This window comes from Nicotiana attenuata, unplaced genomic scaffold (genome assembly GCF_001879085.1).
Source record: "Nicotiana attenuata strain UT unplaced genomic scaffold, NIATTr2, whole genome shotgun sequence".
Taxonomy (NCBI): domain Eukaryota; kingdom Viridiplantae; phylum Streptophyta; class Magnoliopsida; order Solanales; family Solanaceae; genus Nicotiana; species Nicotiana attenuata.
Window position 1 is genome coordinate 23,277 of NW_017673413.1, and position 14,944 is coordinate 38,220.

General features: G+C 36.3%; 2 protein-coding genes across 2 annotated transcripts; both read right to left on the bottom strand.

Moving 5' to 3' along the window:
- Window positions 1-5,147: 5,147 nt before the first annotated feature.
- On the bottom strand, window positions 5,148-7,158 carry LOC109216318. The gene has a single exon (XM_019380458.1). The coding sequence runs from the start codon at window positions 6,028-6,030 to the stop codon at window positions 5,410-5,412; it is 621 nt and encodes a 206-aa protein (XP_019236003.1). The 5' UTR covers window positions 6,031-7,158; the 3' UTR covers window positions 5,148-5,409.
- Window positions 7,159-7,290: 132 nt separating this feature from the next.
- Window positions 7,291-14,701, bottom strand: LOC109216319 (GTP-binding protein SAR1B-like). Its single transcript, XM_019380460.1, has 3 exons — window positions 14,419-14,701; window positions 14,197-14,328; window positions 7,291-7,868 (listed from the first exon to the last, which is right to left on the bottom strand). Exons 1-3 carry the CDS (start codon window positions 14,545-14,547, stop codon window positions 7,548-7,550), a joined length of 582 nt encoding a protein of 193 aa, XP_019236005.1. The 5' UTR covers window positions 14,548-14,701; the 3' UTR covers window positions 7,291-7,547.
- Between the last annotated feature and the right edge of the window lie 243 nt (window positions 14,702-14,944).

Sequence of the window (14,944 nt, forward strand, 5' to 3'; positions counted from 1 at the left end):
GTGTCCGAAGTGGCATTGCTCAAGCAGGCAGCTTACCCACTTACTTGCAGAATTGAGGCGGTGGGCTTATAAGTTGTCTTTACCGATTAAATATCTTCAATATATAGAGATTTCTTACACCAAAACTCTCTCAAGCTCTGCAAGAACTGGTCCAAGATCCCAAGAAGCAAACTCAAGAGAAATCAACACAATTCATCATCAGCGATTTTAAAGATTACAAGAGAATGCTTCTATGGTGTTGTGGTGTGATTGAGGGATATTGTGAGCTAAGTTGAGATAGGGTTTCGATTGGTAGCTGTTGTACAAGGTATGTATAACATCTTATTGATTGTGCCTAAGGTTAATCTTGTGTTGGTGTGTTGTTTGAGTGAAAAATTATAAGATAGCACTTGAAAGAACATTGGATATAGTTGTCTTTTTGGTTGGACTGTTTTGTGGCTAAATATATGGTTTGTGGTGGCTGAAAATTGTGAGAAATAATTTGATTATGTTGGGGTTGATGTTGTTAAGCTTTTCTAGGTGTTAATTAAGTTGATTGGAGAAGAAAAAATGAAAAATAAGTGATTGACGATAAAAATTAAGGTGCTAGACGTATGAGGCTGTTTTGGAAGGTATTTTGTGGATGTTTTAAACTAGAAATAATATGGTACATATAAGTATGATGTTATGAAGGTTGTAAACTAATTTATGTAATACAAGTTGGATTCAATTTATATCTTGTTATGAGTAATAACGAGCTTGCCGCTCAATATGATTGTTAAGATAATCTGAGAAACTCATATTGGATTATATCATTGTTGTTGCTATTGTTGGTTATAGTTGTTCTTGTTGTTAGGCTGATGATCACCCTTAGTGGTCTTTGGGTTGTATTAAATAGGGGAGTTGCTTCCCGATTTTCCTTAAGTCATACAACTAGCCAAATACGATGGTACGACATTATATGTTAATGGCAATATCATTTCACTTATTGTAGATGAAAGAAATTGTGTTGAGATTGGTTGAGTAATAAGGAAGAGATCATACATGTATATTAAGGTTAATCCTTTTTTCTTTTGGCATGATCCAAGTAACGATACGTAAACGTAATGTTATTCCATAAGTGGTTCTATTCTTAGCGATTAAGGATGTCTATATTATCACTCATGTAAACTGATATTCAAGCATATCTAAGTATGTTCCTAAGTCTCTATTGAGGTATTTGATAAAGATGTTAATGTTTATAATATAGTGATACATGCATATTCATTTACCATAGTGTTACGACCGGTTGGGAAGTCATACATATTCATTTACCACCGTGCTACAGCCGGTTGGACAGACATGCATCTTCATTTACCACCGTGCTACGGCCGGTCGGGCAGTCATGCATTTAGCACTGAGCTACCGATTGGGCAGTTATGTATTATTTACCATCGTGCGATGGCCGGTCGGGCAGTTACCACCGATTAGTTGGGCAATCATGCATTATAAGATATGGATAATAGTCTCAAAGAGAAGCATTATATATATATATATATGAGTATAATAAGTATGCATATACGGTGGCACTTCCGAGATTCAGTTGATTCTTATATGTCCTTAATTAATGTTGACTTACTGTTATGTTTCAGTTCCGCCTTACACACTCGGTACATTATTCGTACTGACGTCCTTTTGTTGGAGACGCTGCATTTATGCCTGCAGGTATAGACAATCAGTTTGACGAGCCCTCATAGTAGACGAGGTCAGCATTCACCGAAGGATCGGTAAGACTCCACCTCATTCGGAGTGCATCCGAGTCTATAAGTCATCGTGTCAGAGTTTTGCTACAGACTTATGGGTAGGCCGATACCCTATCCCATTTGATGTCAAATAATCTTAGAGGTTTTGTAGACAGATGTTCATTTTGTACAAAATGTCAGAGGCCTTGACGGTCCATTTGTATTCATGTTTTAAGAAGGATAGTTCATTGATACAGTGTTTTCCACTTATAGTTATACATTACGAGTTGTGGCCATGTTGGCCCTTGATAATTAAGAAAGAAAAAAATGAGTTACAGAGTGATTCGCTCGGGCAGTACGACACCGGATGCCAACCACGCCTCCCCAGGTTTGGGGCGTGACAATATCATTTCTTATCGGACAAATTAAAAAGGAAAGAGTATCATATAGTAAGTTTTTATAGAGGGAACGACACTTAAACTCTTTGTTTTATACTTCCTTTCTTCCCTTTTACTTGTCATATTTATTTACGCATATGCTTTAAGAAAATATTAATTAAAAATAATTTGACTAAATTAAACTTATCTTTTGTTTGATCTCAATTTGTCGCTTCTTGCTTTCATCAAATTAATCTTTCTCCACTGTATTAGTAAGGATAAAACTGGAAAGAAAGAATAATTATTTCTTATTTTTCTGAAATGACAACTATTTTTAGTCAAGGTGACATATTATTCGGAGCGCAGGCAGTAGTTAGAACACACATTTATGTAAAATCTTCCCTTTATCGTGAGTTAAACTGAAAATCATATAGCGCGTGTTTGGTACGAAGGAAAATATTTTTCAGAAGATATTTTCCAATTTTTTTATATTTGGTTGGCTTTAGAAAATATTTTTCTCTAATTGGAGGAAAATATTTTCCCTATCAAAAGAAAAAGAAAGGAAAATATTTTCCAAAACTCTTTTCAACCTTCCCTATNNCCCCCCAAATTTTTTTTTTTTTAAACCCCGGGGGGGGGAAAAAAAAAAAAAAAAAACCCCCCGGGGGGGGGTTTTTTTTTTTTTTTTTAGGGAAAAAACCCCCCCCCTTTTTTTTTTTTTTTTTTTTTTTTTTTTTTTAAAAAAGGGGGGGGCCCCCCCCCGGTTTTTTTTAAAAAAAAAAAAAAAAAAAATCGGGGGGGTTTTTTAAACCCTACCCATAAAAAAGGGGGGGGGGGACCCCCCCCGTTTTTTTTCATTAAAAAAAAGGGGGGGGTCCCCCCCAACGGGGGGTTTTTTTTTTAACAAGGGGTTTTTTTAAACCCTACCGTGGGGTTTTTTAAAACCTTTAAGGGGGGGAAACAGGGTTTTACCGATTACCGGTATAACCTAGAGGTTTTTCCACTTACGATTTTAGACNNGGGTCCCACGTATTGGGACCCTGGTATAAATAGGTAACGAAAAAAAATCGGAGTTTACAGGACTGGATTTACGCTACGGGCAGGTTACGACACCGGTACNGTCCAACCGAACGCCTCCCCAGGTTTACGGGCGTGAACATAATCATTCTTAATCGGGACAAATTTAAAAAGGAAAAGTAGTAATTCAGTTATACGTAAAGGTTTTTTATAGACGGGAACGTACCACTTAAACTCTTCGGTTTTATACTCCTTTACTCCTTTTAACTGTACATATTATTTAACGCAATATGCTTTAGTAAAATATTAATTTAAAAANAATTTTGACTAAAGTTAAACTTTATCTTTTGTTTGTAATCTTCCAAATTTGTTCGCTTTCTTGACTTTTCATCAAATTAATCTTNTCCATGTATAGTAAGATAAAACTGGAAAGAAGTATATTATTCTATTTTCTGAAATGACTACATTTTTAGTCAAGGTGACATATTATTCGGAGCGCAAGGCAGTAAGTTAGAACACACATTTATGTAAAATCTTCCCTTAATCGTGAGTTAAACTGAAAATCATATAGCGCGTGTTGGTACGAAGGAAAATATTTTCAGTAAGATAATTTTCCAAGTTTTTTTATATTTGGTTGGCTTTAGAAATATTTTCTCTAATTGGAGGAAATATTTTACCCTATCAAAAGAAAAAGAAAGGAAAATATTTTCCAAAACTCTTTTCAACCTTCCCTATTTTATTCCCCATCTCCACTAACCCCCACCAACTCACCCCCACACCCCATCTACCCACCCTAACCCGTCCCACCCCTACCCCCCCCCCCCCCGATCCTCATCTACCCGTCCCACCCCTACCCGACCCTCACCCCCACCCTAAATAGAAATAGTATTAATAGTAATTTCTTTTCATGTTATTGATAGAGTACTTTTTTTTTCATTTCAACAAATGAGTATTTTTTTTTCGTGATATAGAAATTTTTTTTTTTTAATTTTAACAAAAAAATACTTTCTTTTCATGATGTAGAGAAAGTATTTTCTTTTCATGATGTAGGAAAAATATTTTCTTTCATTTCAATAAAATGAGTACTTATTTTCATGTTGTAGAAAGAATACTTTCTTTTTCAACAAAAAAATTAGTAATTTTTTTAGTTATGGAGCAAAAATATCAATGTTGTTTTTGCATAAAAAAGTAAAGCAGCAAATTCGTTCCTTTGGGTTCGTGTGAATATTTAGAAGAATAAATTCTTGAAGAAAATAGAATCCTAAAAATGTTGGTTATTTGGGGGAGGATTGGGGAGGGGGGGGGGGGGGAGGGGGGAGCTCATGAAACATGAGGACTTGGGGGAAGGGAGGTGAGGAGAGTAGCATAAAAAATTATTTTCTACTCTCTAACCAAATACTAGAACACTCACCAACCAAACAATAAAAAATAAGTAATAAAACTATTCATTTTCCATGAAAAACATTTTCGTTTGTACCAAACACACCCATAGTGCTTAGAATTTCATCGTTAAGACTTACTCTTATTTTACTTGAATGACAACTCCCTGAAGTTATTCTTTTGTTAGTCAGAACTCCGCGAAGTTTTCAAATTGGGATCTCTTGACGGAGTTGGGTAGAATTGGTCTACCAAAAAATTCGTTCGTCTAAAATGCACCAAAGTCTACTCAAAACGTAAATCGAAAACCTAAGTTGTACACGACCCTTAAGAAACACTAATTAGAAGGGATTTTTGACTATTTAATTTACACTTATTTATGTCTTAAAATATAATATATTTTTTTATTGAATATTTATTCTATTTATGTGTTATCTTCATCTTCAGAACAATTACTACTAAGGGTAAAATGAGAAAAACATAATTAATTTTGTCTTAAACTTTTAAAATGACAAGTAATATGAAAAAATTATTTTTAAAAATCACGACAGATAATTTAAATCGGAGGGAGTGTTAATTACTTGTAGCACCTCTAAGAATTAATTATAGACTAGGAATTTCTAATTCTTCATTATTTCACTTTTCTCCATAATTCCAACTTTGGATACGTTACCTGAAAGCTGAACACCATTTACAATACTTTATCACACCATGCATTGAAAGCTACAAATTACCACATTAACAAGACTTTGTTACACCATGGCTTTTTCCTAAGTCACAGAAAAAGCAGTAAACTTAATAAAGAGTAAAGATGCATGACCAGACAGACACTAGAAAGACAAAAGAAAAAGCTTAAAGAAACAACGGGAGAAATTAAAGGAAAGAAGAAAGAAGCGAAAACTAGAGATGACAACATTTGATTGGACAAAGACAACACCTTAAAACAACCAATGACGAATTTTCGCTTGTATGCTCCTCTCTTTAATGGTATCTAAACTGGGTTTCCATCCTTTTCCTGACAACTGCCTGCTTAAGAATTCGGGCCTTCCTTCAAGAATATCACTGAAGTAATCATGTTTAGATCCTTCTTCCTCTTCTTCTCTTTTCACCAAACAAAGATTCTTGTCCGAATTAAGAACATAATCACGACCATTTCCCAATGATGCAGAGGAAACTGCTGCGGCCGCTGCTGGGCATATACGTGCGAATACTGGCAAAAACCCGGTATAAGAAGCTAACAGAGACTTGGATTTAAGCATAGAGCTAGTTTTCATTAAAATTCGTCGTGCTTCTTCAGATGACAAGCTAACTGGCTTGCCTTTCCTTTTTGGAACCATCATATAAACCTTGTTCCTCTCCAGTTTCATATCAGCAGGCAATGGAATCGGCTTTTTTCCATCCGCGATCGGCTTGAATTCAACCACTATTTGCTGGGGATTCTCCAGCATCAACTCTGCTACTGTTAAAGACTTGTCATAACTCTGAATCGTCCCATCTGTAAAAATAACTTTGCTTGTGCCATCTGATAACTTGCCCTGTGGATTAATGGAATTGCCCATTTGGAGTTTGTTGGTGATGGTTTGAGAAATCTAACTCAAGATGACTTATGGAGATGGGAAAATGAATAAATTAAAGCTGTGTGTTTTTAATGGGGCATTGATAATAGATATTAAAGTTGGTATTTAAGAATGGAAGGTTTGAACTTGAACAGTGAAGTAAAGAAAGGAGTTTGTTAAACCGCTCCATCTTGTGACTTTTTTGAGGGACATAATGGTGGAATTGGTGGTAATGACTCCAAAGAGAATGTCAAGAAAAGGGTAATAAAAGATCTGTTTTGGAGTCGTTTTCTCTAAACTCGTTGACCTGCTCCTCTTCACTTTGTGATCTCATGGAGCCTAGAGCATGCAATCTAACACACGCAATATTTAAATTTCAATGGGAGTTAGACTAGAGAGAGAAAGAGTCTTACCTAACGAGAAATCAGCAAGTCAAGAAATGATGAACCGGTCAACTGTTTATCAACTGCATCTCCAACTGAATCATATCAAAGTTGGTTATCGAAAAGGTACTCAGAAGAAATCCGATCCAAAGGTGAATGTCTCTAGAGAATCCCGATTGAGAATATAAAGATCCCAGCTCCATTATAAAGTTCTGGTCATTACTGTGTTAAAGCTAACCAAAGCCAAGGTAGATGAGAAACAATCGCTGGAATTTGAACCTTGATCTATCATAATTTTCACTTACTTCATTGATGGCTAGGTCACACCTTTCAAATGATTTGCTATGTTAATTTGATTTAACTATACAAATGAGGGCAAGGTTAGCTGCAATTGCCCAGTCCTAATAGTCAAGCATCAGAAAATTAGACGTCTTGGTCGGGTGCCTATTCTTCAAATTCTCAATGGCACGATGAGCCAGCAACTATGACTACACATCCCCGAGTGAGATATTACTGTCAATGACAATTGTCAAGGGATAATTTGCAGGTATGCTGAGTCACACGTAATCCCTTGAGCGATTGTTTTAGATTTTTTCGAAAAGCCTAAATTTTAGTCAAATGTTTGAAGCATCAAATAGAATGCAATTGACATGTACACGAGAATTAATAGTTGGGATTATGAGCGAAAGAGCAAATCCTAGATATTTAAGCACTTGAACAAGTTACGTGTATGAGTCTTTTGCCATCAAGTAGACAAAATGCATGTACCGAATGAAATCAACAGTTTGAGCAATACTATGATTTCTGAACAGAAAAAACATTACACTTCAATACAGATCAAAAATATTATCAGGTGGACAACTGCCACAGCAGAAGCGAATAAGCATGAGTAACTAAGAATTGGAATAATAATATGGAGTTTTGACAATTTTCCAGCCTTAGGTAAATTTTACAGGGCAACAATAAATAGCTTCTCATCACACTAAATAGATGTTCAACGCATACAAATCATAAGTACTAAAAGACCTCAACAGTTTGAGAACAAATGAACAGGTTCCATCTTTTCCAGACGGGAAAAAATAGTTGCACGAAAGCATAAACGAGGACACAATCTGTTTCAACTTCTGGTAGCGTAAACTACTTTATATATTGAGAAACCCACTTAAAGCCATCACCATACCCCATTTTGCGTACAATACTGCACATAAACACCTCCAAGGGACGAACACTAGAATCAGCAACACTCACCTTACCCTTGCCAGTAGTGACACCAGTCAAGCCAAGGTGATAACGCAGCTCATCTTCCGAGGCAGCATACGGTATGTCTATCTTGTTTCCCAAAATGAGGAAGGGGACAGTAGCTAGGGCCTCATCAGATAGCAGTGCGTCTAACTCTTTCTTTGACTCTGCAAAGCGCTCTTTGTCATATGCATCTACCAGGTATACAACAGCATCAACCTGCAAAAGGCAACTCATGCTTATTAAGAGAATGCTCAAATCATTTTTTGCTGGTGTAAAGTTACGAACATTAAAAAGCAAAAGAAAAAGAATAGCAGGCTCAAATTTTAGAACAAAATAACTGGTTAAATGACAAGCAACAATGCCACAAACATCAGTATGCAACATAACCCCGAGGAAGGAAAAAGAGGAGTAAATGGACAAGATTCTCTAAAAGTTCAGTGAAATTTGTGAACAATGATTGCATACAAGTTAGCTCCTAAACTTCTACTTGCTCTAGGGAGGTGGTCCTTACATCCACCAAACCCCAAACTTGGCCATTAGAATGGCCCATGTGCTCCCACGTAGCATTCAGGGCTCAGCTGTACAATTCTCGCATCATATATGGAGAGAGGAAAAAATGAATCTCGGACCAATTAGCCTTCCATTACACATTTGTAAAAAGTTTCATACCCTTTCAATTCAATACAACTTTCAAGAATTCAAATTCATTAAACAAGTATCCAGCATGTTTTTTTTTTTTGAATTTGCACCGGGTGTCCGAGTCTCTAAGAGCCCCGACTAATCCCGGGGGTGCACAGGCCCTCGGCAAGGAGTTTCCCGCAAGTGCACCATGGTTAATTTAGGTTTTACCCAGTCCGATGGCCCTCAGAAATTGTTTACACCCAGTGGGTTTCGAACTTGAGACCTTGAAAGGGAGCAAACCCCAAGGCTCAAGTCTATTGCCACCGGGCCAACCCCTGAGGGTTAGTATCCAGCATGTTTTAAGTTATCACTTCCTTAATCTATTGTAGAATTATTCGATAAGCATCCAAGAAAAACATTCACCAAAATCCAATTCAATTTCAACAGAATCATCATTCACTTCCTTGAATCATCCTTCTTTTCCTTTTTTTTGGTTAAGACAGAATCATCATACTTTTCCTTTTTCCACCCGTAAGGAGGTGTGATAGGTTGACTATTCTGAGCCAAAGGAGAGGTAGAGGTAGATCGAAAAAGTATTGGAGAGAAGTGATTAAACGGAATATGGCACATTTCCAGCTTGCCGAGGATATACCCTGGATAGGAGGATACGGAGGTCGAGATTAGGGTAGACGGTTAGTAGGTAGCTGAGTTTGAGACTACCGTATATGTTCCGTGTTTTTCATATCATGCGTATTATTGTTATCATTCTCCCATTATCTTAGCCTTTGATTTTTATTATTGCATGTTGTTTCCCTTGTGTCGGTTTTCTTATTGCCCTATTATTTTGTTGTTATTGTTCTTGTCTTCATTGTTTTCAATATGGTTTCTTCACTATTATTTTTCCTTTTCAAACAGCTAAGAATTGCTTTTCTTGAGCCGATGGTCTACCGAAACAACCTCTCTGCCTCCACAAGGTAGGGGTTAAGGTCTGCGTACACATTACCCTCCTCAGACCCCACACTATGGGAATATACCGAGTATGTTATTGTTTGTTGTTGTTGGCTAAGTCAGAATCATCCTTCATTATTATCAAGAGCCTTGAAAAAATATGATTCTACTGAAAAATCTGCTACTCTTGTACAGCAACTGCAGAGAGTGCGGATAAGAAGAGTCACAAATATAAGCAAGCGCTTCCTAAATTTGCAACCAAAACATGACCTGATGCTACGGGATAAGTGTCTATCTATGATATAAGCAATTCTATGAGAAAAAAATAGATGAGCGCACAAGGGAGAGAAAGCTCTTTCCCAAGATTGAAAACATCACGATAATTCTCGTACATCTTGAAGCACGCAGAGCATACCAAATTGTAGAGTAAATTTGTAGAGATAGCTGGATGACTTTAGTATAGAGCTAGACTATCACAGAGCTTCAGTATAGTCATGTATACATTATCGGGGTGTATCCTCTTTTTGGTGGGATAAGAAGTTACTTAACTTATCAAGGACATGTTATATAAGTCCTTTAACTAATAGAGGATGGAATGAACAAGGAATTTATCCTTTTGTTTTCACTTCTTCATCCCTAATAAAGAATTATAGTTAGGAAATGTCAAATAATAGTTCATGAGATGTCAAACTGTTAAAACATAACAAGGTAACAACATTAGAAAAACAATTAACAGGTTACGTATTTAACAAATAATTCTCCATTAACACCTTGACACTAATTCGTTCAGTCACTTATTATTTGCTTAAATGCAAGTAAAATTTTCAATAGGACTATTTGAATAATAAGGTAGGAATGAGATGGGGCAAATTAATGTTTTCATTCGCAGAAACGGGCTGAATCACCTTGGAGGCTTTACTTAGGATGATAAGGAAGGGAAAGGTTCACAAAGAAAGAGATAAGACATACTGACAAGGGAGAGAGACAGAGAGAGAATCGATGAAGTTGAAAAGTAATATAAAAACCTTAAAATTGGGCGAGGAGGATACTGTTTTCAATCTTGGACTCACTGCCCGGACTCTTCTATTTCTTTAGCAACTCGCATCGACGTGACAGCACACAGGTGCTACTATGGGATAAAAGTGTCTATCTGGTAGAATTAATTAATTAATTTTTTTACAAGTGGTCAAATTAGTTTTGATTCTATGACTTCTACAATACTAGTAGATTTCAATGATAAAGAACATCTTTACTACTGAATACAAAACATTATAGTAAAAGAAAAGTCTTGTTCTTAGTTTTAACCTCCTGCTTACACTAAGCATCTGTAAATCAATGTAGTATTATTCTCTTTATATCAAAACAAGAATGAAATTTCTGATAATAAACACAACTTGATTATCATGCTTATCCATTGAATACTCGCATCAATTTTCCAATGCTCATTCATATCGGCTAACCTAATACAAAGGCCTTGGGTAGACACACTCCTATTAGGCATGACCTGATGGCAACACATAGGAAGGCATGAGATTACGCATTTCTGCCTTTGCTGCAAAGCTTGACGTGCAGGGAAAGGAACCGGTTAATACAGCCAGTACAAAAGCATATTTTCCCAAGATACTCTCACGAATCAGATGACTCTTCAAATAGGGGACTTTAAAAAAGTTCACATGCTACAAATAACAGCTCTCTCTTCTTCAAGTCAAATGACAGAGTATCTTCATCTCTATTGATATGTCCCAGTTTTACACTTTGGGAGAAGGGACCTGTATATTCATTACCATTACTGAGAGATAACATCACTCTTTATTTGATATCCCAAAATGGGATATATTGCTACAAAGAAAAGCCTTAAATTGGCTAAAAAGAAAAGCACCTAAGTAAACAGTCTCTCGTAGATCCATGTCCCCAAAAAAAAATAGTCCATCTCGTAGATATTAAGATTAAAATTTTCAACAGTCGCCAATGCTCATAAATCCACATTTCCTGGTATCAAAACATTCAAAACACAACCAAATAGGGTGGAGAAAAGCATGATCTAAATTAGGATACCTTGTCTTTACAAAGGGCTAACAAGAAAAAATTGATAAGGTCCTTTTTCCCTTTTTTTGGATAAGTTGATCAAGTAGAGCATACTTTAAGCACACTCCTTTATGAAGTGCATGGCTTCACCCATAAAGCAATAACCTCTCGCTTTGGGTGCCAACATTTGCCCGTTCGGCAACTTCTCTTCAATGTTGTCAAAGGCAAAAAGCTCTAAAAACCGTTCTAGGTCAGTTGGGGCTTTAAGCACAAAGTGCAATTTAAGTGTGAGCTTTAGTTAAAAAAGGCGCAATGCAAGAAAAAAATAAAAATATACTCCCTCGGTTCCATTTGAGGGGGCACGAAGTTTAAGAAAAGAGAGAAAACTTTTGAACTTGTGGTGTATGGGTAAAATGAGGCACATATATTTTGTGCGTCTATAATATGGAAAGGGGTAATTCTTTTTGGCACGGACTAAAAAAGGAAATAGGTTCTCATAAATTGGAAAGGATGGAGCATATGTAATTAAAGAGAAAAGTAACAAATTCATTCATATTGTTTTCCTTAACAACTAATATACTTATTTACAGTCTAGCATTGCTCCATTCGAGATAGAACTCATAGGCAATAAGGGGTACGTCTTGGTACCTTGCCTACACTAAAGCGCAGCTTAAGTGAGGTGAAGCGCACTCCCTGAGCTTCTCTGAGCGTCAGGGCTTAAATGAAGCCTTTGACAACACTGCTTCTCTTCCGAGAGAACAGTATTTAGGTAGTATATTACTAAACAATATTTCATAATTATGTACCAACGCCCATAAAGCCTATCTGTTGCCACTTTTTTTTTGGTTGGGGTTGGGGGGGGGGGGGGGGTATGGCAATTACAGAGGTCCCCCGTAAACTCACTGCAGAGTTTAAACCCTTCATTTTTACTAAGTCAGTTAAAGTCTTAAACCCATTCACACTACTGGTAATGTAAGAATTGAACAATTCTGAAATCAAGTAGTATCTCTTGCTTATTGAATTATATGAAACACACATATGCCCTTATATATATTTTAAGTAAATCATTAAATCCTAGTTCTTAACTTAGTATAAGGAAAAAAACCCTGTATCTCCACCTTTAAAGTTCACTTGTTCCTTTACTTTGATATGGTAATTGTTTTCTTTCTTTTCTTACGAAGGTAACACTAAGAAAGCAACTAAAGGGAAACAGGTTTTCATGCCTAAACAGTTATAATACTGAAGGATTGTAAGAAAATTTCATATGATAAAGGAGCTTTACCCTCTACTTCTTTCTGGTAATTTTTAACAGAATTCATACAGAATTTTTTTTTTTTAGATGCTCTTCATACAGAAAGTTTTGCAAAAGAAAATTACCTAGAGAGAATAAAAATTACAAAGGAAAGAGAGTCATATCCCAAAAACTACAAAATTTCCAGGTTCCATAAACATCCAGCGTAGATGATCCAAGATGGGTTCAAGCCAGCGTAGATGATCCAAGATGGGTTCAAGATATACTCCTACAGTATATATTTAGACAATCACCTCTACTGTAGTGCCTTAAAAAATGATGATCTAATAGCCAGTACATTCTTTTTTCAGATCTCGCCATTTTTTCCAAATTGTGCCTAATTAAGGGCATAAAATGTCCTAGTTTATGTCACTACCTTTAGATGTTGTCCTGCATCATAAGACGGGGATCGAGCAGTTTATAAGCTTCCTCCCCTTTCTCAACTTGTGACGGGTCTTTTAAGGACAAAATCCTTCTGAGCACAATTGTGGACAGGATAATACCTCATAGGGAGTGGTTCCGGTCCATTCGTATACCACTTTTTAGCAGCCCTGGACGGATCAATATGTCAATAGTCCTTATCTAGACAATGTCACTGGCGATGCAGATCTAGTCTTAAAAAAATTCCATTCTAATATTACTTGAAGCTAGAGGGAATTGAATGACAACAAAAAAACTAAACGGTCCAATTCCGTAGTAAGTCAGCTAGCAAAGATCAGCCTTTCTAATCCTTATGGTGAAGGTGAACGTCATCTAGAAATCAACTTTTATGTCACAATAAGTGTAATCAGACAACCATATCAATCTATTGAAGTAGCTCTATGGAATCACTACCTCCAAATTATTTGATGTACAATGTCAATACTCTCCATGTTCAATTGTCCAAAGAGAAAAGATCATCGAAAGGACCAACGACATAAGACTTCAACTAGATAAATCTCAAACCCAAGAATACGCAAAAGTTTAACTTGCAATATAATAGAAATTAAGCACCGGATCTTATAAATGGATCTGTACAGTTAAACTAAACAGCGCTCTCAAGTAATTCTTTTAATTCCCTCAGAGAAGCAGTAAAAGTGATTGGCGCTTCAATTGCAGCAATGACACTGCACCACAAACACGGGCAATGAGATATATTCCAATATGTGAGCATTTAACACGCAGTGGCGGAGCTTCATGTAAGGAAGGGAATCCCCTACTCCAAAATTTGCACTATGCACTAGGGAGTGAAAGCAATTTTTTTTTGTATGTATGCAAACTTTTTAATCCCTTCGAAATTATTTTAAAAAAAAAAAACTTTTAGTGTTGTGGCAAAAGCTGTTCAAAAATACTAGATGTGGCATTTCTACATTTTCTACCCCTGGCTAGAATTCCTAGCTCCATCACTGCAACAACACACTCGGGCACACACACACATACAGATATATAAGCGCACACAAACACACGCATATAGATATGTATGTATGTATGTGTGCGTGTGTATATAAACACGCACATTTCATATAATTCCTCAATCAAAAACTATTTAGGTTACTCTACGGATCCTTAGTATTTATGCTGCTCAACAATTCACGCCGATTTCATTTCAATAACTAAATAATTTAATATTGTAAGGCGAATTATTAAGCAGCCGTGTGAAGAAAAAAATGCTTTGAATACCTTGGCATAATAATCTTTCCAGACACGGCGAGCGATCTGATGACCTCCTAAATCAAACGCTTTGAATTTGATTTTTCCGATACTCAGCTCTTCCGATGTCGGATACTGCGTCGGCTGATGCTGAACTAACCTCTGCAAAATCAAACACAAAATCAGACGAATCAAAACAATCAGAAATAGGAAACGACTAATTGGAAAAGCGAAGAAGAAAAGGAAAAATACCTCGTCTTTGAGCATGTGAAGAAGAGTGGTTTTGCCGGCATTATCGAGACCGAGAAAGAGGATCTTAGCTTCCTTTTGCCATAAACCTAGAGAAGACAAAACGCCATAGAACCAATCCCAGAGAAACATCCTTTCCCTTGTTAGCCGATTGGGGTGGGGGAGATCTCAGTTCTAGTTGTAATGTTCTTCTTCCACCAGATCTGGGATCTACCCTAATGCTTATTAATGCGCCGATTCTATTGTTCACGTCATCACGTGTTATTATACTTCCATAAGAAACTAAAAAAGAACAAAGGAGGCAAATTAAATTTCCTCAGTCCTCGGGAATAGGTGTACAAGACAAATTTGTCCTTCTCTATTTCTAAGAAAAATGATATTCCACTTTATTCCATTCAACAAGAAATTGCATCTTTCTAAATTAGAAATAATTTAATTTGAACTAGACAAGAAATGATTTAAGGATAAGTCTATATAATCACACAATTATTATAATATATTTAACATAATAAGTATCAAAAGTCTTTTA